This window comes from Acanthopagrus latus, chromosome 16 (assembly GCF_904848185.1).
Source record: "Acanthopagrus latus isolate v.2019 chromosome 16, fAcaLat1.1, whole genome shotgun sequence".
NCBI lineage: Eukaryota > Metazoa > Chordata > Actinopteri > Spariformes > Sparidae > Acanthopagrus > Acanthopagrus latus.
Genome location: NC_051054.1, coordinates 2,918,315 through 2,939,294, shown reverse-complemented (window position 1 = coordinate 2,939,294; position 20,980 = coordinate 2,918,315). Strand labels below are relative to the sequence as shown.

The window sequence follows — 20,980 nt, the reverse complement described above, 5'->3', positions numbered from 1 at the left end:
TATTTAAGATCTTTACAAATCATGAATTTAGATTTAATGGCAAAAAGCAAGGGACCGAGAATAGATCCCTGGGGCACACCTAAAAGAAAAACGTCCAAAAGATCCAAAGAGTGTTTCTGTCAAATAAACAGCCGATGAGAATGTTTAAAGAAGGTCTAAAATGGAAGATTTCTTGATCACCACATTGATGTTTTGGTAGAAGGGCTCATCATTTCTGCAGCGGTGAAGGGATTTGCTTTGCTTTGGCGCCAGGTGACCTTTACGCTGGTTTAATTTAAACTTGTGTTGGAGCAGCAACCGAGAGAAACTTCCGACCCTGCACTGCAAAAATTGACATTATCAAGCCATTCTTAAAGAAATCCATTAAACTCCGACATCACTACATCAGTATTTCAACCAGTTTTTTTTTTTATAAAATTCAGAGGAAAGCGGTCGGACTCTCTCACTTGTTTTCGGAACCTGTTAGAGGCTAAAAAATCCTTTGTAAGGAAGGAAGATATATTTTGCAGTGTGAAAAGTTTCAAGGTTGTGTGTGTTTTTTTTTTTTTTAGATTAAACCAGCGAGTTTTTTATCGCAGCGTGGTGAAGGTGAAGGTGAAGCTGCTGCTTGGGTGATTTCAGGTGTTTCTGGCGCTCCTATCTTCTCCTGCAGGGTGTGTTTTGGTGTTTCCTCTTAGAAGCTTTGGGCTCATGATATCTCTTCTCTCTCTCTCTTTTTCTTTTTCTTCCCATCTTATCCCCCTCTCATCCTCCACAGACGGCTGGTATTAACACTACAGATAAGGAGCTAGAGGTTCTCTTCTTGACCAATGTGTCTTTTGAGGATGCGGGCGAGTACACTTGTCTGGCAGGGAACTCTATCGGCTATGCTTACCACTCTGCCTGGCTGACGGTGCTTCCAGGTATATTCCTCTTCTCTCTCCGGGTCTTTTGGACTCTGGTCCGGATTTTCTTCCACTTCAGATGTTATAAACTGTGATTGCTGCCTCTGTGTTTTGCTCCGTAGCACAACCCTCAACCCTCGACGCTCATTTTCAAACTAATTATCGTACATTATCGCAGATCTTTTCTTGTCGACACGTGCCGTAAGTGTGTCATTGCCCCTTTAATTGAACAAACAGAACGTGCCAACCCGCCTCCATTGAAAGACGCTTTTTAATCAGAGCAGATCGTCTGTTTAAATGTCTCAAGGCTACAAGGCAATTTAAAGACACTCGTGTTAGGTGTTGAACACAATAATTACCTCCCTGCGGAGACGCAGATCACAGGTGCAATTACCTGCTGCAGGATAAAACCTTGTTCTGATCTGTTCTTGTTTTGATTTATAGATGTTATTACCTCCAAAACTGCTTCCAAGAATGTGTTGGGACGGGACGTGCTACTGAGCAAAGCCATATTTCTTCTTGATTGTTAAGAAAAATGAGTCTTAAGTGACTGACAGTCCATGTTTCTGACGTCCTCCTCCCAAAGCAGTGAGCCCAGAGAAGGAGGATTACTACGCCGACATCCTCATCTACGTGACGGGCTGCGTGCTCTTCATCCTCGCCGTGATCATCGTCGTGCTTTGCCGCATGAGGATGACGACGCAGAAGACGCTGCCGACGCCGCCCGTGCAGAAGCTGTCAAAGTTCCCCCTCAAGAGACAGGTAACAGAAAGTAGATACAAGATTCGTATAAACACTTTCCCCTCTTTTCCTCTCTCCCTGTCTTCTTAGCTTAGCTCGTAGCATTCGTATAATAACTTTGGTCCAACGTGATGGACCATGAGGGCCTTTTTTCCCTCTGCGTTGGCTTCATCAGGAGGTCTGGAGACATTACAGGTTGTTGTGCGTCCTGGTATTCCTGGAAAACATTTAATTTCCAGCCTGTATTCCAGACACAGAAAAGAGACGGGACAAATCATAAACTAAAATCTTTAAAAAATCAAAACATATCAGGAACTTGTTTGACACATTTATTGCATCTTTTTTTTTTTTTTTGCTGTTTTTTTCCAGCTGAATTTCAGAGTCTATTTGAAAAAAAAAAAACAACCTCAAGGAAGAAGTCGAATAATAAGTGAAGGAAGCACCCTGAAGTAGTTACGGAGAGTCGTGGAAAAATAGTGTAATTTCTTCAGCGGCGGTGCCACGATGAGAAACCTGCAGAAGCATTTCTGCTTCTTGCAATATCTGTCTTTTACTTTCAAAGACGAACAGGACTCGTGCACGCTCAGAGTATAAATAAATAGAGGTGGTTATTGTGCGTCTAACTGTCGCAGATCTCTTTTCCGTCCTGCTGTTTTGATGACGCTGTGCGGACGCTGGAAGACATCACACTGGTGACATGTGTTCACATTTATCTTGGAGGCGATTCAGCCCGGGGATATTTATGCCCTCCTGCGACTGTCAGTGTTAGTTTTAGATTTCACTCTCGGTGTAACGCACACTCGCCCCTCAACTGTTTGGAGAGAAACATAAAGTGGAGCAGCTGCATCGCCGCCGCCTGCAGTCTGCAGAAGTCCTCACGTCATCCTGTCTCAGGACGAGCCTCGGTCGGGTCCGAGTCGAATCCAAGACCAAACAGAATCGAACAGAACGAGACGAGATGAGGAAACCAGGGTTCAGTGGTGATGTTCTTTTTTTATACCTGGTTCAGAGAGTGACTGTTTCTGCTTTGCCACTGAGCTCCCTGCAGACTGTGCGATACATATTTGGAGTTTCACCCTCATCCTGTAAAACCACCACCCGGCTAAAGTCCCGTTATCAGGATAATTAAAAAGTTTGCCCGCTCTGAGGCTCATAAAGGCTCATTAGGTGGCATTTTCTTGCCCCAAGCAGGCGACAAATCCTCTGAGTTAAGCCCTGAAAACAGGTAAGACTCTACAAAGTCTGAAGGATTACAGGACTCAACAAAAATATCTTTATTTGCGGAAGAGATAATTGGGGGTGTTTTTGCGGAAAGCGCTCTGAGGTGTTGCTCTCTTTAGACCAGCAGGGGGAAAATACAGTTGAGTCAGCATCCATCAGCAGCTCCACCAGGACGAGTCTGAGTCAGAACGTGTCCAAGAAGGGAAAAAGGCTTTCTGAGGACCGGACAGAGTTCAGGCTTTCTAATTAGTTTGCCCTCAGCCTCGTCTTCTCCTCTATTCTCACGAAAAGACCTCAATCTGAGCTCCTGAGCTCCTATTTCATTTCTTATTACTTCTCTGTCTCATATAATCTTCTGAAAAACATCAGCCAGTGCAGTTTGGCTCTCGTTCTCGTAGGTTTTTTTTTGCAATATTGGTGACCCAGACTGCGATCTTGTGACTGTGGATGTACAGATGATGTGAACACAGATGAGTTTGTCATCCGGCTCTCTCTCTCTGCTGGACGGCCACCATGTGCAGCTGTGTGCTGTTTCCAGCTCTGTAATTGAAGGTTTGAGCTCCTCAAAATGCAAAAAAAAAGATGCAAAAGAAAAGAAAACTCTTCTTGGAAAGCAAACACGTGAATTTTTACTCCAAGTTTGTTTGTGCTTGTTACATAAAAGCGGTCTCGTTGGGTTATATCAGGTACCGGCGCTCTAATTGTAGCCCACAAATCCTCTCTGTTCGGCTACCTTTATATAAATGCTCTTATAAGGTAGCACAGGGAAAGATCTTATTGCATTTTTCTGTAATCTTTGCTTAGTTTTTGTAAAGCTAATCTCCCCGTTCTCTCCTTTCTTTTTCATAACTCTGAGTAAATCTCCCATAAACCCCTGGCATGTTCTATCAGATATTACTTTTCATGCCTCTGAAATTGTGTTCAGGGCTTTTTTTTTTTTTTTTTTTTTTAAGCTTCACAGCGTTTTTCTCATTTTCCTCCAGTCACGAAGTTGAGGAGGGAAGTCTGGTAAGTGGACATGTTTGTTTGAGGACCCCACCTGAAGGAGGCCGAGCCGGCAGACTCCGACACAAACAGATTCATCAAAAAAAACAAAAAAAGCCGGGCCGGAGCCATCAGCTCCCCTCAGCAGTCAGATAAATGGTGGGAGGACGTGGAGCCCGCCGGCTCGGTGGCAGGTCCGCCGGTCTGGGAACGGAGCTCACTGATGGATCGAGACGTCCATCTCGCCTCGCCACGCGCTCGCCCACCTCCGCGTCCTCCTTCATTTGTCTTTGTTACCTCCTGCTTCCTCCTGTGCACAGCCACAGGCCGGCTGTTTGTAAAAGTCAGAAGTCAGGATGTTTTTCAGAGAAAGTTGGAGCTGCTGAAAGAGCTCGTCGGTCCCGAGTCGCAGTCTGAAGAATCTCGACGAGTTATTTAATCATTTATTTCATTTGTTAACGTTGTTTTTACATCAAGAAAACCAACACAAGGTCTTTCTCAGCATCTTAGCAGGAAATATTTGTTTTAATTAGATTTACTATTTACTACCTTAATGTCCTTGTCTTTTACATTTAAAGTCAAATAGATACAAAATGTATGAATTCCAGCAGCAATGAAATGAAATTAATTCAGTTTCTTTAAAGCAACTCAAGCAGCTGAACACACAATCGACTTTTGAGTTCACCAAAAATGTAAATGAATCATCTACTCGCCTCCGTGCTGATGGACAGTCAGGTCCTCTGTCTCTTCCCTCTGTCTTCTTGTCTCAACACACATCATGTCCTCCTCTTCAGAGACTATAACAGTCTGTCTTTTGCACCCAAGCAGGTGTCCTTGGATTCCAACTCCTCCATGAACTCCAACACCCCGCTGGTCCGGATCGCCCGCCTGTCCTCCAGCGACGGGCCGATGCTCGCCAACGTCTCGGAGCTGGAGCTGCCCTCCGACCCCAAATGGGAGTTTCCTCGAACACGGTGAGGAAAAAACAAGGAAAAAATACTTCCACAGCTCGACATTCATCACTGCCGTCTGAACGCCTGTCGGGAGGGAAACATGGCGGCCAGGCGACATATTTCAGGATTGACAGACACCGTGTTGTTGTCCTTGTGGCGCGACGTGCTGTGAAAACACGCGAGCCGTCAATACATCAAGGTCGCCGCGACACCTTCCTCCATGCTCATTCTGCTTGGCAGTCAAATGAGTCTCATTCAGCAAACTGCGGAGAGAAATGAAACGCAGCGCTCAGCAGCTTGTGTCGTGGAAATCGAAGGTCTTACATCGTGCTGCTTTTGTTTCAGGCTCACTCTGGGTAAACCTCTGGGCGAGGGCTGCTTCGGTCAGGTGGTGATGGCCGAGGCCGTCGGCATCGACAAGGAGAAGCCCAACAAGCCGCTCACTGTTGCTGTGAAAATGCTGAAAGGTGAGTGATCAATACAAAGCCAGTGATCTTACTGTGCTCTGTGATTCCCTTCCTGCATAGACATCAAAATTAATCTGCTTCATTTGGTCTCATGTCCTGCGAAATGCTCAAACTGTAGTCTTCGTTCATTAGTCGATAAAATGGATCAGTTCCCTCTGAATTCATCCATTATCTCCTCACGCCCGAGCTGATCCGTCGGGTGAAGCTTCGTAGTCCACAAAACTTTTCTACAGTAAAATATCACAGTCGCTGGAGACTTGTTTCATCATAAAACGGCTTCATTCAGCTCGTCTAGCATCTGGAAATTCAACTTCTACGCTGAAATAGAATTGGTCATAATTGTAAATAACCTGACACTGTTCCTTTAATTGATCAGCAGATTGAAAGAAAATTAATTTTACAAGCAAACATGTCAAACAGTTGCTTGTTCCAGCTTCTTAAACGTTAAGATTTGCTGCTTTTCTTTGTCATTAATGACAGTAAATGAAGAGTTTTTGGTGGTTCTGGTTCTGGTTCTGTTGTTGCCGCAGCGTCAGGGTGTGAGAATTCATCCTCAGCACTCCACCATAAAGATAGCTTCAATTTTATGACTTTTCCAACCCAGATGAGTCAGAATCGAACTCGCTGAGTTCCTCACAGATGGTCTCGTTTGACTTTGTAGGTCATAAAGAGTCATCACTGTTAAAATGAGATCAGATAAAAGCTCCTTCTAGGACTGAAATCAATTCATCTTATAAAATCACTAATGAATATATTTGTGTCCTTTGCAACATCCTTAATTATGTCTTCTTTCCCTCGTGTTCGTCCCAGATGACGCCACAGATAAAGATCTGTCGGACCTGGTGTCGGAGATGGAGATGATGAAGATGATCGGAAAACACAAAAACATAATCAACCTGCTGGGAGCGTGCACGCAGGACGGTGAGGCCGCAGCTCCGCGCGGATTATCGAGACGATTGTCGCGATGATTAACTGTGTTCTGAAAGTGACTCTGAGCTCTGTGCTGCACGCAGGTCCTCTGTACGTCCTGGTGGAGTACGCATCCAAAGGCAACCTGAGGGAGTACCTGCGGGCACGTCGGCCGCCCGGCATGGACTACTCCTTCGACACCTGTAAAATCCCCGACGAGCAGCTCACCTTCAAAGACCTGGTGTCCTGCGCCTACCAGGTCGCCCGAGGCATGGAGTACCTCGCCTCGCAGAAGGTCAGCCGCCTCGTGCATGTTGTGGAGGAAATAATTATCATCCTGGAGGATATAAAGGAAAATCCTCCAGCTTCAGGATGCTTTCTAAAGAAAATCAGAAATTAAAAACATTTTTCAAAGCATGTTAGGAAAGATTAGTTTAATTATGGTTAAGGAAAATACAAATAACCGTCACTGAGGTTCACTTTGAATCAGTTTTAAGGTTTGCTGATGGTTCGGAGTACGTATCAGAGTAAGAATGAGGTTCCAGGGTTGAAATAAAGGTCAGAATCCACCATGTTGGTGCGAGTAATTAAGTCTGACAGCAGTAAATGGAAGTTGTCAGCCTACAGTGCGCCTGTGCTCATGACCGAGAGCGTGAACGTGTCCGTGCGACGCGTGTTTGATCCGTTTGTTCTTCCTCCCTCAGTGCATCCACAGAGACCTGGCAGCCAGAAACGTCCTTGTGACGGAGGACAACGTTATGAAGATCGCCGACTTCGGTCTCGCCAGAGACGTGCACAATATAGACTACTACAAAAAGACCACGAACGTGAGTCTCCGTCGGTCATGATGAAAAGTATCCGATAATCATTTTGGACCAAGAAGTTGGGTTTTAGTGAGATAAAGGATATTTTTTTTTTCAGACAGTTTCCATTGAAAGCATGAAACAGCTTCTTTTCATTTGTTTTTGAAGTAAGAATTTCTCCAGAATCTTCCCTGTGGACTCGATAAATGTTATAAAAAAAACTCTTCTGGGCCAGTTTTAGATGTTCCCCTGCTCCAGCACACCTGATTCAAATGATCGGCTCGTCATCTGCGGCTCTGCTGAAGCCCGATAACGACCCGGTCATTAGAATCAGGTGTGCTGGAAGAGAGAGAAAACCTTTAAAACACGATCCAGGCAGTAAAAATGAAACTATGTGAAAGAACACTTTGATTCAGAGTTTCTAACAACTAAAGACTTAAAGAATCAAACGTCTGTCACGTGGGTTTGATGCTCAAGCAGCCAGAGTTCAGTTGTCCAAGAACAAAGAGCTCTTAGTGCTGAATGGTCGACAACTGGACCTGTTTCAGAGAACAGGACGATCAATATCCAACATCCAGTGTGATTAATCCCCCCTTCAATCTTTAATATGTTTTTGTGGCGGTAGTAAAACCTTTTTGAGGGTTGATATTAGAGATGAAATCCTTCATGTTCTGGTCAATTTTCAGGCCATTTCACCTCCATAACTTAGACAGGAAATGTCCAAAATACACATTTATATGTTGATTTTAGTTCAGATGTCTGATGAAAATGTACATTTGTGGGGGTATTTGTTAAAAATGTAGGAAAATTTACGCTACATTTGGTCTAAATATGTGTGTACTTTCTTTATTCTGATGGTTTCACAGAGGAAGTTGTTCATGTTGAAGTTGTTTATGCCTAAAAACATGATTTTGTGTACAGTATTTTCAGATGTATGCAATGTTTTAATGTAAGTTATCAACTGGGGAAGTTTAATGTCGATATGTAGTAGATTATAATTCATATTCGTACTGTGGCGGTCTGAAGTTCTCGGTGTGAGGACGGTGGCGGCGGTGATCTGCGTGTGTTTGGGTTCATGTTGTTGCCGTCTGCTCTGTACAGAATGGTTCTGCTGACCGCTGCGGTTCTGTTGTGTCTTCTATTGTTGCAGGGTCGCCTGCCCGTGAAATGGATGGCTCCGGAGGCTCTGTTCGACCGGGTCTACACGCACCAGAGCGATGTGTGAGTTTGCACAAACCGGCCGTCGCATGCCAACCGTCCACTCATGTGGAGCCGCCGCACAGCGGAGGAATCCGGGTGTTGAAATATCGTGACTGAGCGCGTTAGCATCAAACGCCGGAGTTTGTGCGTGTGAATATGGAATCGCGGCGTTCCCTTCTCCCGCTCGCTGTCATCTGCGCCGGCTCGATAATCCCGAGCTTCTTGTGTATCAGCGGCTCCGCATTCCTCGCCGCGTTTGTTCTTTAATCTCCATCAGATAGAGAGAGCGAGAGACACGGACGGAGATCTTTACCGTTGTTTTATCAGCGCAAATCCAACAGAAGGAGATAAAGAGGGTCAGTGGATTTATCGCAAGGTGTTTTCCACAACAACTCAAAAGGAATCAGACGAACACCGCCTTTTTTTACGACCTCTGATTGCTCCGGCGTTGGCAGCGATCAGGAGAAGAAAGGCGAGTTTAGGCGAAGGAGGGTGGGGGGGGTCACACAGTCGATCTGTTTTGTAGCTGCTGAACCCCTCCGACTAAACCGAACTGCCCCCCTCCTTCTGTCGGCTTCGGCCAGACGCTGTGTCCCCAGCACAGCCATCCAAGCCAAACACGGGCCCCTGTCAACACTGGCTCGCCGTGTGATTACACCAGACTGGGAACAGGCAGAGAGGAGAATCAGCCTGTTCTGTTATTTCAGCAGGTCTGGATTACAGAGTCAATCCTCCCGCCAAACCTCCTCCTCCTCCTCCTCCTCCTCCCTTCATACAGTAGTCGCTCTGCAGCCAGTTTACTCTCACACACCCCGGGGGGACTCTGACTTTTGACCCCTGATGGGTTTTGGGTTTTTTTTTTACTGAAATATCTTACTCTGGAACAGACGGCGAACAATTAAAACACATTCAGACTAATCCGTCGCACACTTTCACAGTCAGACAACGAAACAAACGGCGAGAAAAAAGGAGCAAATTTAAGGAAACTTTTGCGTGCAGCAGCAGCTCACACGGCACATTTGGCGTCACAGTTCTCGCAGCTTTCCAAAACGGTTACAGCTCTGAGAGCAGAACTGGCAGCGAGAACCGTCAGGCAGCCATGTTTTTTTTTTTTTGTCAGGATTTTTTTTTTTTTTTTTTTACAGGGTTGTTTCACACAGACAAACAGGAATTTGCATCATCACGTTGTGATTCAAAGTGACAGCTTCCACCAGTAAAACACAATAAAATCCATTCGCTGGGTTTCAGGCTGAAACAAAACCCCTTGATTCTCCCGCCAGTGAGTTTTACCCCCACTGCCAATTCTCGTGGAGGTGAGGATTTTATTTTGAAAAGCTTCAGATGTGTTACTCTATAAAATCAGCAGAGGGGAAAACCTCAGCGCACCTTGAGAGCGACACACGGTGCTCGCCCAAAACACGAGAGCTGCTGGCGTCGAGTCATTCGCAGAAATGATTTAAAGGATAGAAAAGCTCGACAGTAAATCAGTTATATGATCAGCGTCCAGTAGAACAAAAGACCTTCAGGCGTGAAGGAGAGATTTACTGTCATCCAGGGTAAATCCACAGGATTAACATCTTGTACCGCTCACGTTATTTTACAACATCAATATATCATTTTTTTTTACTGTCCTAGTGACTAAAATGCATAAAAATCAAGTTACTTAGATGCAAATCCAGATTCTGTTAATGCAGTTATATCACAAAGCAGTTGTGTTGCTGTATTATTGGGTTGTAAAAGCTCGATCTGATCACACAGCCTGTTCAATATCTTTATTCACCTCAGCGTCCGTTAACAAAGCAGAAACACGTCCTCCATTTCTAAACCTCCACTGACTCTTCGCTCATCTCCTCTCTCGCCTCGAGGGCTGCGGTGTTGATATCTACAATTATTGACCAGCCTGTCCGAACAATAAGAAAGTCAAATTGATTCTTAAATTGGGTGCAGAAAACATTACTGAAGATCAATATCCTCCACACACACACACACACACACACACACACACACACACAACAGATTCAGTGGGTTTTTTATCAACACAAGCGTCTCTGTGAACCGTCGCTGCTTCAGGCTCTAATCCATATTCACTGTGTGTGTGTGTGTGTGTGTGTGTGTGTGTGTGTGTGTGTTCAGGTGGTCCTATGGGGTGTTGCTGTGGGAGATCTTCACCCTGGGAGGCTCGCCGTACCCGGGGATCCCAGTCGAGGAACTGTTTAAGCTGCTGAAGGAGGGACATCGGATGGACAAACCTGCCAACTGCACACACGAGCTGTAGGTGTTTTTTTAATGAGCCATTGTTCAGTTTCAGCTCGTTTACAGGCAGCGGATAAACCCGATCGATAGGAAAGACAGAGATGACACCCCGGCTGCAGATTCATGCACTTGTGGTTGGTTTGCTGTAAACTGTGGTGTCTGCTTGCAGCTGGAAACACACACACAAAAAAAAAAAACAGAAAGCGAAAACTGGTCTTTAACCTCAATTACAGGCCGTCGCCACGCAGCTGCAGATCAAGCAGACCGACAGAATTTACTAGGAACGGTCCGCCTGACATCTGAGGACGCGTTTTCTAAATGTATGTGTGGTTTCGATGGCTGTTCCAGGTACATGATCATGAGGGAGTGCTGGCACGCGGTGCCGTCGCAGAGACCGACCTTCAGACAGCTGGTAGAAGATCACGACCGGGTTTTATCGATGACCTCCACCGATGTAAGTCTCCACGCACAGCTGCTGCTCACCGATAACACGGAAGCGCCGCGAAGAACGCAAAACGTTAGTTTAGTTTCACCTTGGATATCTGGAACTTTTTACTGATGATGTGGAAGGTTATTATTCCTTCTTGTGAGGCATTATAGCAAGTTACTGTAGTGCAGCTTTATTGCCAGGAAAATGCAACATTTATGCTAAAATCTGAGCTAATATAAAGTCTCATATCACACTGAACTGTAAAACACAAGAATTTTACTTTGTTATAGTATGAAATAATAAAAAATCAGATTATTAAACTGTCCTGTAAACCTGTTCTGCAGTAAACTATATAATTCTTCACTGTCTCGCCTCTGATAAACGTGCCGCTGACCTCCGACCTCTCCTCTGACAGGAGTACCTGGACCTGGCGGTGCCCTTCGAGCAGTACTCGCCCACCTGTCAGGACTCCAACAGCACCTGCTCCTCAGGAGACGACTCGGTTTTCGCCCACGACCCGCTGCCTGACGAGCCCTGTCTTCCCAAACAGCTCCCCAGTAACGGGGTGATTAGGACATAGAGTCTGAGCTGAGGAGGGGGGGTGTCGGACTTTAACCTCCCCCTCGCAGTTTTGTGACGAACACAAACACCTCTCAGTGACTTTAAGCTCCTCAAGATATGGAAATGAAAAACTCTGCATGCAATACTTCCACAGTGCTTCAGCTCTTCGATTCGTCTTAAACTCGAAATCCTCCTCCTCCTCCTCCTGCTACCCAAGAGACTCTCGAAACATTGAAGGATTATTTTTTTTGCCGTTGAACCATGTTTGTGTTCGTCTTTTCAGAAATTGAAATTATATTTTTGTACTCGGGCCAGTCTTTTGTTACAGACAATCTGTGGGGATGAAACCATTCCGTGCCTACTGGGATAAAAAAAAAAAAAAAAAAAAACCTCCTGAGACTGAAAAGGACTTTTTTAAAAAAAAAGGATGTAAGAGGAGGGAATGAAGGGCATTGGTCAGTGACTGGTTGGCGATCCAGTAGGCGAGGACCTCAGAGTTTTTATCCTCCTGTCTGCACGGAGCCCGCAGATCGCGATGAAACTTCACGATCTTCAGAAACAAAAGAAAACACCCGTCAACATACCAGCAAAGCCAGAATCAACTCGATGATGGGACTTGTTCTTCCGTAGACTTTCGATAACACGTCGCAGCTTGCAGAGAGGACAACACGAGCATATTAAAAGTGTTTCTCATCGATTTCTTACGCCCATCGACACGTTTTAGCATCCCGGGGGAAAAAACAAAAAAAAACAAAACAGTTTTGTGATAATCGTGGCACAAAATCGAAGCATCAGGGCCATTCAGTAATTAATACACTTAAAGTTTGGAGGCTTTTCTTCTTTTTTTTATTATGTATCTAGAAAAATGATTTATTGTAAATATATAAATGCAAATATGTATCATATTGCTGTCCACAGCCATGTACTTAAAAGACAAAAAAATTACCTTTTCTTAAAGTATTGTTTTTAGGATGGAAGCAATCTAGAAGACACTGTCATGAAAGTGTAAATCATTTAATCATTTAAAGTGATACAGAAAAAAGGTTTATTTGAATAATTAACGTGTATATTTGTAAAGATATTTATAGACTTAACATGTGGTTCTTAAGTTTGAAAGGTCTAGTTTAGGATTTTAGTACTGTACGCAAAGATTTTTATTTCTTTTTTTTTGTTTTTTGTAACTTATTTTACAAACAGAACTGCGACGTTATTTTTCACAACTGGCAGACTCCTCTGGTTTATGATCCATCTGTTTTTATTTTGTTTGTTTACAGTTTTTAAGAATTAAGAATGTATGACAGACGGGAAGATGATTTTTTTTTTTTTTTTTTTTTTTGAGAGCGAGTCGTGAACTGAAGGCTCCTGCAAGAAGGAAGCCGGAAGTTTTGCAACCGAGTTCAAAACCTGGTTTGAAAAGTTGACGTTTTTTGCAATATGAAAGCAACGATTTGACTCTTGCTGGGCAAGAAAAAGGCGGCGCTTGGATAAATGTATCAGAGAGGCCTTTTTAGTAGAACTGAAGTACTTAAAGACAAATTGAACATCAACAACAACAAATAGCTGTGAATCATAAGAATCCTTCAGAAAACCTCAGCAGCTCGTTAAAGGATGAATCCTCCTGCTGATGACGTTTCACTGTTCAGTAAAATCCAATATAGTGTTCTCTCCCAAATCCCAGCCACGGCATGTACGCTACTGTACTACAAATCCCACAATGCCGTGCTTCCCCTTTTACTCCTGACATTTGCAAATTAGTGTTTATGCAAAACTGCAACTGTCTGCAGAGACGTTAGCGATAGATTGACTAAATCAAAACGCATCAGATGTTAGAATAGTCAACATGAGCCATTTCAGACATGTGAGCAGTGATACTACATTTCCCAGAATGCAATGAAAGCTATCAGGGGAGCATGAACTTGTTGTGTTGAGAAAAAGGTGAAAACATGCAACAGAACGTTTTTTAAAAGAGCAAATTAACAAAAAAAAAAGGAAAGGAAAGTTGCATTGCTTTACCCGAGATTATTCTGTGTTTTAACTGCAATGCATTTTGGGATTTTGAGTCCAGAAAACATTTCTGTTCTTTGGATAAACTGGTACACTGGATTTTCATTCCCATTCGAAAAACAACTTTATTCTTAGTTGAAGAAAGTCAATAAAACTACTTTGTCAGGTTCAGGAAACATAGTGGATGAGAATAAATATGTTACTTCTATACAAGTGTTCATAGGTTGCATACTACAACATTAACAAATTAAAATAACTCTCTGTTGCCGTGTGTTTTCACACTGGATACAAACAGCTGTCTCCCGAGTTTTTCACCTGACTTCCTCTTTTGCAGCTGTAATAATTACTGCTGCCACTAGAGGTCGCCACCGAACAACAGACATAAATATGTCTCAGTGTCAGCATCTAGTTCTAGCTCTTAAAAAATGAATTAAACAGTATGTGATCATTATCTGAACAGTGTCACATCATCTCTAGGTGGATTTTGTCTTTGAAGGTCTCTCTGAAGGCTTCACACACTTATATTGTAAGATAAAGGTCACAGGGTCGATGCTAACAAGCTGCGTGCGGTGTTGTAGTGCCCTTGCGCAAGACACGCAGCACCAGTGTGCACACTTAAAGCCGTCAATGTCCTTTCGTGCTGGAGTGTTACTAAAAACAAACAAACCTGCCCAGTCGCTTGAGATTTCATCGCTGCTCTATAGTATTAATACTGAAATGAAGGCACGCTGTGAGACTGACAGATCACGCAGCGTTATATAAACAGTTTATATGTCGGTTTGTTAAAGGAGACTCTGAAGTCTGTGGTGGATCCTTCCTCAAGCTTGGAAAAAGTGCCAAATTAGTCTTAAAAGTCTATTTCATCGAGTTCACCAGATCTCTGAACCAAAAACTGCACTGTCGAATGTAGGCGGGCGGAGGGCACGCGCGCAGCGAAGGATCATGGGATTGCCAAAACGGTTATCTCCGTTTATCCTTTCATGCAGTCGTCTTCCTCCAGCCGACCCCCCCAAAAAAACGCAAGGGTTGAAATGTTTACAGAGTCTGTTTTTAGCAAAGTCACAAAGAAAAAAGGGAAAGAGACATTCAAGTGGCATCGAAGGGTTCAGAAACACGATTCACTCGCTGCTAAATGGAAAAAAGGTGTTAACACTTTACTGTGCAATGGCCTTATTCCAGTGTGTGGACTGAGTTTGTGTAGAGAGAGAGATGTGATGTATTTACCCAACAAGCTTGTGTCGGTACTTAAATGAAATCTCCCCACCCCCAATATTTAAAAGTACTTAAAAAGATAATTTGTGTTTAATTCTGTTGCTACACTGGGAGGGTTTTGTGTTTTTCCAGCACCAAATTATTTACTCTGTCGTCGGTTTGTGCGCAGAAACAAGGTCTTTGTAAAGTGAAAGGTTATTTCTGTTGTTAAGTGCAGTTTTTTGGCCCTGAAATCTATGAAGTGCCTGGAATAAATTTCGCGAAACAAAGAAAAAAAAAGGAGATTAATTGAATGATTTTGATCATGTTTTGAATGTATAATTGCAACTAAAAAAAGGAAATACATACAAATAAAGAAGAGCAGTTCTCACTAAAAGCAGGCTATGTACATTTTAGCCAGATATTATTTTTGTTTTTGTTTATCAAGTGAACAAGACGGACAAACAGGCACTTGTGTAGAGGTGGATGGATCTAATGAAACGGATGGTGTTTTGTTTTATTTATTCTTCCATGCTGGGTAAAAGCTTTCCCTATGGTGAGAGTATTTTTATTCATAGCTATCTGCTTTTCAGTGTTGTTTTTTTTTTTTTTTTTTCATTAAAGAGCCAGAAGATGATGATGATGACGATGATGATGTAGAGCAGTCATTTTACTAGATACTGATGGCCCCCATCAGGCTTTGCTCCTGGCTTAATTTATCCTTTATTGTATTTTATTCGGATGCCCTCCCTGCCCTGTTTCATACTGACGGCCTCTGTCTGTTCAATCACTTTTAAAGAGTATGCTTTTGACATCTGTCTTGTTTACGGCGACGAAAGTAAAGCAATATCTGTGATGAGACTAAAAATGTCCTGCTGATCAGCGCAAGTCAGCAATAGTGAAGTGACTCATGGAAACAATTTAGATGCTTAAAAACTTTGTAAAGCCAGATTGCTGCAATTTGCGTGAAAGTAGGACTCAATCTCTGAGTCACAGCAAAGTCAGATCTGAGAAAAAAGACGTAATGAACATGTTTATATTTAAATAAGAAATCAGAGAAAAATACAATACAGAACTTGCCTTAGAATTGTCACAATTTTAAGTTTTTTCAGAATCAAAGAAATACCAAAATATTTTTTGGGGACATTCTTTGGTACATTGCAAACAGGAAGTACAAAGAGCTAATTCGGCATGCTTTTAATTGCGCTAATGCTAAGGCATGTTGACATAGCAACTGTTTTATTCTAACAGACAAGCTATCAATTAGGCTGCTCTGATTAGCTTAGCTTAGCCCATGTAGCAATACCAGACAACTAGTGAGCTGTCATTTTATAAGTTTCACTCACTCACAAAGTGGAAGCTGGCAGGTTAAGCTAACTACCTCCCACCCAGAAAGAGGAAGCTAATTAGCCTAGCTACCTAGCATTGGCAGGATTCCCACTCAAACTGAAGATAAAATGTGGTATTTCTTATGATGTTCCCTCTGAAATATGTCGCTGCCTAAACTAAATACAAAAAAAATAATAAATCTTGACTTTTGTGAGGAGTTTTAGTGTGCCGTAAATAATTTAATTTAAATGTTTTTCCATCAAATCTTTTGTGCAAACACTGAATAATAATCTGAAACAGTGTTTGTGTCTGCAATATATCACCGGCTCTGATGGAAAAAAGTGTCTGTATTGGCCTCGAGACAGATGTGCGTTGCTCAACAGACAGATGTTAAAAACAACACATTCCTCACAGTGTTTTTCTTTTGCTGTGAATGATAAACAGCCGCGGCCTCGGCAGGGAGGGACTCTTACTGTATGTACAGTCACACATCGGCCTTTAACCACCTGTCGTCTCCACTCTGACTGACTTATTTATTCTCTTTTTATGTGCAACATAAAGACAAAAATCAGGATTGAAGATCACAACACAAAACAACCCACATATCTTTGTTTATTTCAGGTTGGAGTGGTTAGTTTTCACACAGCTTTCATTTTCCTCCTGCAGCTCTAACCTGACGACATTAGTCCAGATTAATTTATAGTTTGAAATGTGCTTTTTTTTTTTGTTTGCGCTGATGTACACGAGTAGAGTTTTATGTAGCCGTGTGAGCTATTTTGTACCGAATATTAGAGAAGAAACGACCTTTCATACACAGTTTATTCTCTCCTCCGTTACGTTTTGCATTCCACGTCAGGTTTTTCTACAACAATAGAGACAAAAATCATGTTTTTGTCGTTTGTTTTCAACCCCACATAATTTATTTCTCCCCCTCCCTCTGTGCTCATGTGTCTAACATAGAAAAAAAAGGTGGAACTAACCATTTTGGCATTATGTGATTTATTTCATTTTATTTTTTTTTTTTTAATTCATAGCTTGTTTGTTGCGATGTACCTGTTTTGATCATGATGAATCCTCTGTAACATTCCACCACAACATCCCCTCCGGGCAAACATCTCCCACTGGGGGGAGAAAAAAAAACAACAATTTCACAACTCTCTCTCTCTCTCTCTCTGTCTCTGTCTCTGTCTCTGTCTCTCTCTCTCTCTGTCTCTCTCTCTCTCTCTCTCTCTCTCTCTCTGTCTCTGTCTCTCTCTCTCTGTCTCTGTCTCTCTCTCTGTCTCTCTGTCTCTCTGTCTCTCTCTCTGTCTCTCTCTCTCTCTCTCTCTCTCTGTCTCTGTCTCTGTCTCTCTGTCTCTCTCTCTGTCTCTCTGTCTCTCTCTCTGTCTCTCTCTCTGTGCCTGACAAACTATGCTGTCAAAAAAGGTTTTCAATAAACATGTTATAATAGCGCTCTGCTGTCATCGCCGTGTCTGTCACTGAGAGCGTATATATATATTTTTGGGTCCCGTGGCTGAAAAACAAGTCAAACATACAAACAAAAAAAAATAAAACCCAGACAGACTTTGTGATTCATGGCGAACAAATCAGAGAGTTTAGATGTTTGTGTTAATGAAATGAAACCAAAGCAGCGCAGGAACACACACACACACACACACACACACACACACAGACACACACACACACACACACACGTCAGAGACTTTGTTTGCTGAGTGTCTCGGTTTGTTTTGTCTGAGCTCTTTGTTGGTACAGTCGCAGATATCGGTGGCTTGTTTTTTCCTTTTCGGCACAAACTTTCGGCTACACTGAGCACAAACAAGCTCTGGACTAAAAGACTGGACGGATGACGAGTTGGATACGACTTGAAATGAGGTCGGGTCCCATGTTTAATTCTCAGGGGATTCATCCTCCTGGGACCACGAATGCAACGCAAACCATCCAGTGCTTTTAGTTTGGTTCTTTCATTTAATGACAGTGAAAATGCAGCTGCAGTTTATCTTCTAGCAAAGAAACACAGCACACAAAGTAAGCTAGGCAGAAACGTCAGATAGGTCGGACCTCGTTACAGTTACCGCTGAAAATGACGACAGAAACAAACACGTTTGCCGATTTCACATTCTTCCTCCCGTCACGTCGCTCTAATTCGATCTATATCCTGAAAAAAAGTCTGTGAGCTGCAGTTGAAACCTGCAGATACACTGTGAACAAGGTCATTAAGTTACCGTGAGTCTACCTGGCAACAAGCAGAGACTCAAGTCTCTATTGGCCACGAAACGCCTGATACATAACCTCCCTAAAACCACCAAGTAAATAAACAAGATATGACGTGTTAATTAGTGAGTTTTTTGGAGGTAAAACTTGGAGGGATTCATGCTGACGTCCGTGCAACCTGCATTAAACGTGTCTCTGCATTAGCACACAAAGAAGCAGCGTTACAGGCCGTCTGCATGCAAACTGAACGTAAACACATTTATCAGATTTCTTACTATAATCTGATTTCTTAATCTAATCCGATTACTTGTGTGCATGTGAACGCTTTAAGGATTGTTTTTCGAGATAGTGTTGAAACTCTGAGTACATAAAGGATGCACTGAAGGAAAAGTAAACTGACTGTAGGCGTCACTAAACGAGCCATAAATCTAAATCAAAGCCGTATTCTCCTTCAAATTGCAGCAGGAAATGCAGGCGGCACAGATTTCTGCCCCCAGTTCCTGTTGATTCTGTCACACAGTGAACAAATTAGCCTCTCATAGCATCTTAACTGCTCTTTAATCACGGAAAGTCTTTGCCCCTCCGTCTTTGTTTGCTGAGTACAGTTCCACGCCCTCCCTCGCCGCCTCGCTGGCTGCGGCTCAGCAAACGGCTGGTAGGAGGGGAAGGAGCGGGCGGGCCAGCAGAGGGAGAACGGGGTGTTTTTTTGGAAAGGGGGGTTCTGAAGCCACTCGGCCCGGGTGGGAGGGCAAAGCTGGACAGTGACAGAGGGAGAGAGAGGGGTCTATGTATTCAGGCTTTTGGCCCTCAGCCCGTCTCAAGTGCGTCCTGAGGGGAACATCCTGCCCCTCGTTGGAACTTCCTCGGCCGGCTGAAGTGGCCCATTCACGGAGGTCTTGTGAGGGGGGCTTGTTTTCGCTGCTAAATGGATGTTTCTGTTTCAGAGGTGTTTGCGCTGGTGGACGCTTTCCATTCCTCCCCCTCCTCCTCCTCCTCCTCGCTCCTTCCCAGTCCCACTTTTTTCTCCTTCTCCTCCCCCCCCCGCTCCCGATTCCTTCTCCCGGCTCCCCTCCTCTGCTAACCATTGGCTGTCGGTCATTAAGCCCTCTCTGCCTCTCTGGGCGGCTTGTGCGACCTTTAAACCACCTCTCAGCCGGAGCAGGAGGAGCCGGAGAGGTGATGACGACACCGACACAGAAGGACAATTAATCAACTTGCTGAGTCTCTTTATCCCCTCACAAATGTCAAAAATGATGAGAAACAAACTAAATTAATAGCTGAATCAAGGAAACCTTCCTCCAAAATAACATTGTGCCTTTCACCAAATTAATCTGTCTTTAGCTCCTTTCATGTCAGACAAATGCAACAACAGCGCAGCACATCGAACGGAGTTAGCATGGATTTTTTACCCTACTATAGTAATAAGACGACAAATTCATGCTAGCAGAGTAGCTCGCTAGTCGTCCTGCTAGCCCTGGCTGCCGGTTACATGAGCTGCTGTGCACTGACAGAAAGACCCTGTAAGAAATCACACATTCACAGATGCTAACGGTACATGAATTAGCCAGGAAAGGTCATTTCAACATTCGTGACTCTCAGTTGTCTGCACTGTGTGGGTACAAGCATCCTGTGCTCGTGAACTGAGGAGGAGAAGAAGAAACACAAAGCTGAAAGTGACCCCGAGTCCAGGAGGGTTTTTTTTTTCTCTCGAAGATTCTCATGACTCCAGACAAACCGAAGCCGAGAGGCCTCACCCGAGCTGAAAAGCCATTTTTATCCCCGTCTGGCTTCATGTGCTGCCAAGAGGCACTTTAATTGTTTCCCATTCAGTTGAAGCCACAAAGCGTCAAGCCTTCCAGAATACACAAACTATCACCCTTTTTTTTTCTGCACACAACTGAAAATAATTGCAAGCTCTGGCTTTCAAAGCGCAGCGCTGTGTGTTCTGCACAGTTTGAAGTTATTTTGGTGAGTCAACAGTCGGAGGGGGAAAATCAAAGATGGCTGCTGAGCGGCTGGACTGTTTGTCCCATCAGGAGGTTTCAGTGACTTCAGTTACAGCGCCATTGTGCTAATGTGGTCGTAACACTGTGTGTGTGTGTGTGTGAGTAAAAGTGTGTGTTTTAATGTGTGTACCTCTGTGTCTATTTGTGTGTGAGAATGTGTCTGTTGGGTTCCTGAAACTGGACCTTGGTATGTTGTCACTGTAAGTGTGCCAAATCAGCGATTAACTGCGCTCCCTGTGAGACAGGCGTGTAGCCGAGTGACGTCCGGGAACAGGTGTGTGTAAAACAATCCGGTTTTCAGCGCTCCTTGGAGAACTCGGGTCCCACCGAGCTGCAGGAATAGACCCGATGATGGTTTAGGGACCAACATAGGTTTGTTTGCTGCTTAGGTCGTGGATGCCTCTCTGACAGCGGGGTTTTCTTCTCAGGTGTCGGTCAGAGAGGCAACAATTGGTTTCCAATATTTTTCTATTTTTAATCATTGTTTTTACTCAGAAACAAAGCAGGAAAACTGGGGAAACACAGTGTAGTTCTGCAAATACATTATGTTTAGTTGAAGCAAAGTCTGGCGGTGCATTTCTGAGGACAAAAAGAAATGAAATAAGAGTGACAACAGGAAATCGATTTATGGAGAAAAGACAACACTAAGGAGACTAAAGAAGCCTTTCATCCATTATTATCAAAACGCAACACTTTTGTGTTGCTTCCAAGTTGAAGTAAAGGATCTAAAACGTTTTCTGTGCACATAAAAGACTAATATCTCTAAAATCTCAAGCACAAATCTGTTGAACTTTGTCTCACTGAGCACATTTTGCTTTGCCAGAATGATC

General features: G+C 43.5%; 1 protein-coding gene across 10 annotated transcripts in view; it reads left to right on the top strand.

Moving 5' to 3' along the window:
- fgfr3 (fibroblast growth factor receptor 3) overlaps positions 1–17,173 on the top strand; it is a 71,633-nt gene extending 54,460 nt beyond the window's left edge. For 2 of the 10 annotated variants that reach the window (XM_037071346.1, XM_037071351.1), the window contains exons 8-18: positions 758–902; positions 1,471–1,652; positions 4,659–4,804; positions 5,129–5,250; positions 6,061–6,171; positions 6,264–6,454; positions 6,864–6,986; positions 8,113–8,183; positions 10,296–10,433; positions 10,764–10,932; positions 11,261–17,173. In XM_037071346.1, the coding sequence (XP_036927241.1) occupies positions 758–902; positions 1,471–1,652; positions 4,659–4,804; positions 5,129–5,250; positions 6,061–6,171; positions 6,264–6,454; positions 6,864–6,986; positions 8,113–8,183; positions 10,296–10,433; positions 10,764–10,932; positions 11,261–11,425 (1,563 nt within the window). In that variant the 3' untranslated portion in view covers positions 11,426–17,173. Of the gene's footprint in view, positions 1–757; positions 903–1,470; positions 1,653–4,655; positions 4,805–5,128; positions 5,251–6,060; positions 6,172–6,263; positions 6,455–6,863; positions 6,987–8,112; positions 8,184–10,295; positions 10,434–10,763; positions 10,933–11,260 lie in introns of all 10 variants that reach the window. The other 8 variants (XM_037071354.1, XM_037071356.1, XM_037071349.1 and 5 more) reach the window with 7 other exon arrangements.
- Positions 17,174–20,980: the final 3,807 nt, after the last annotated feature.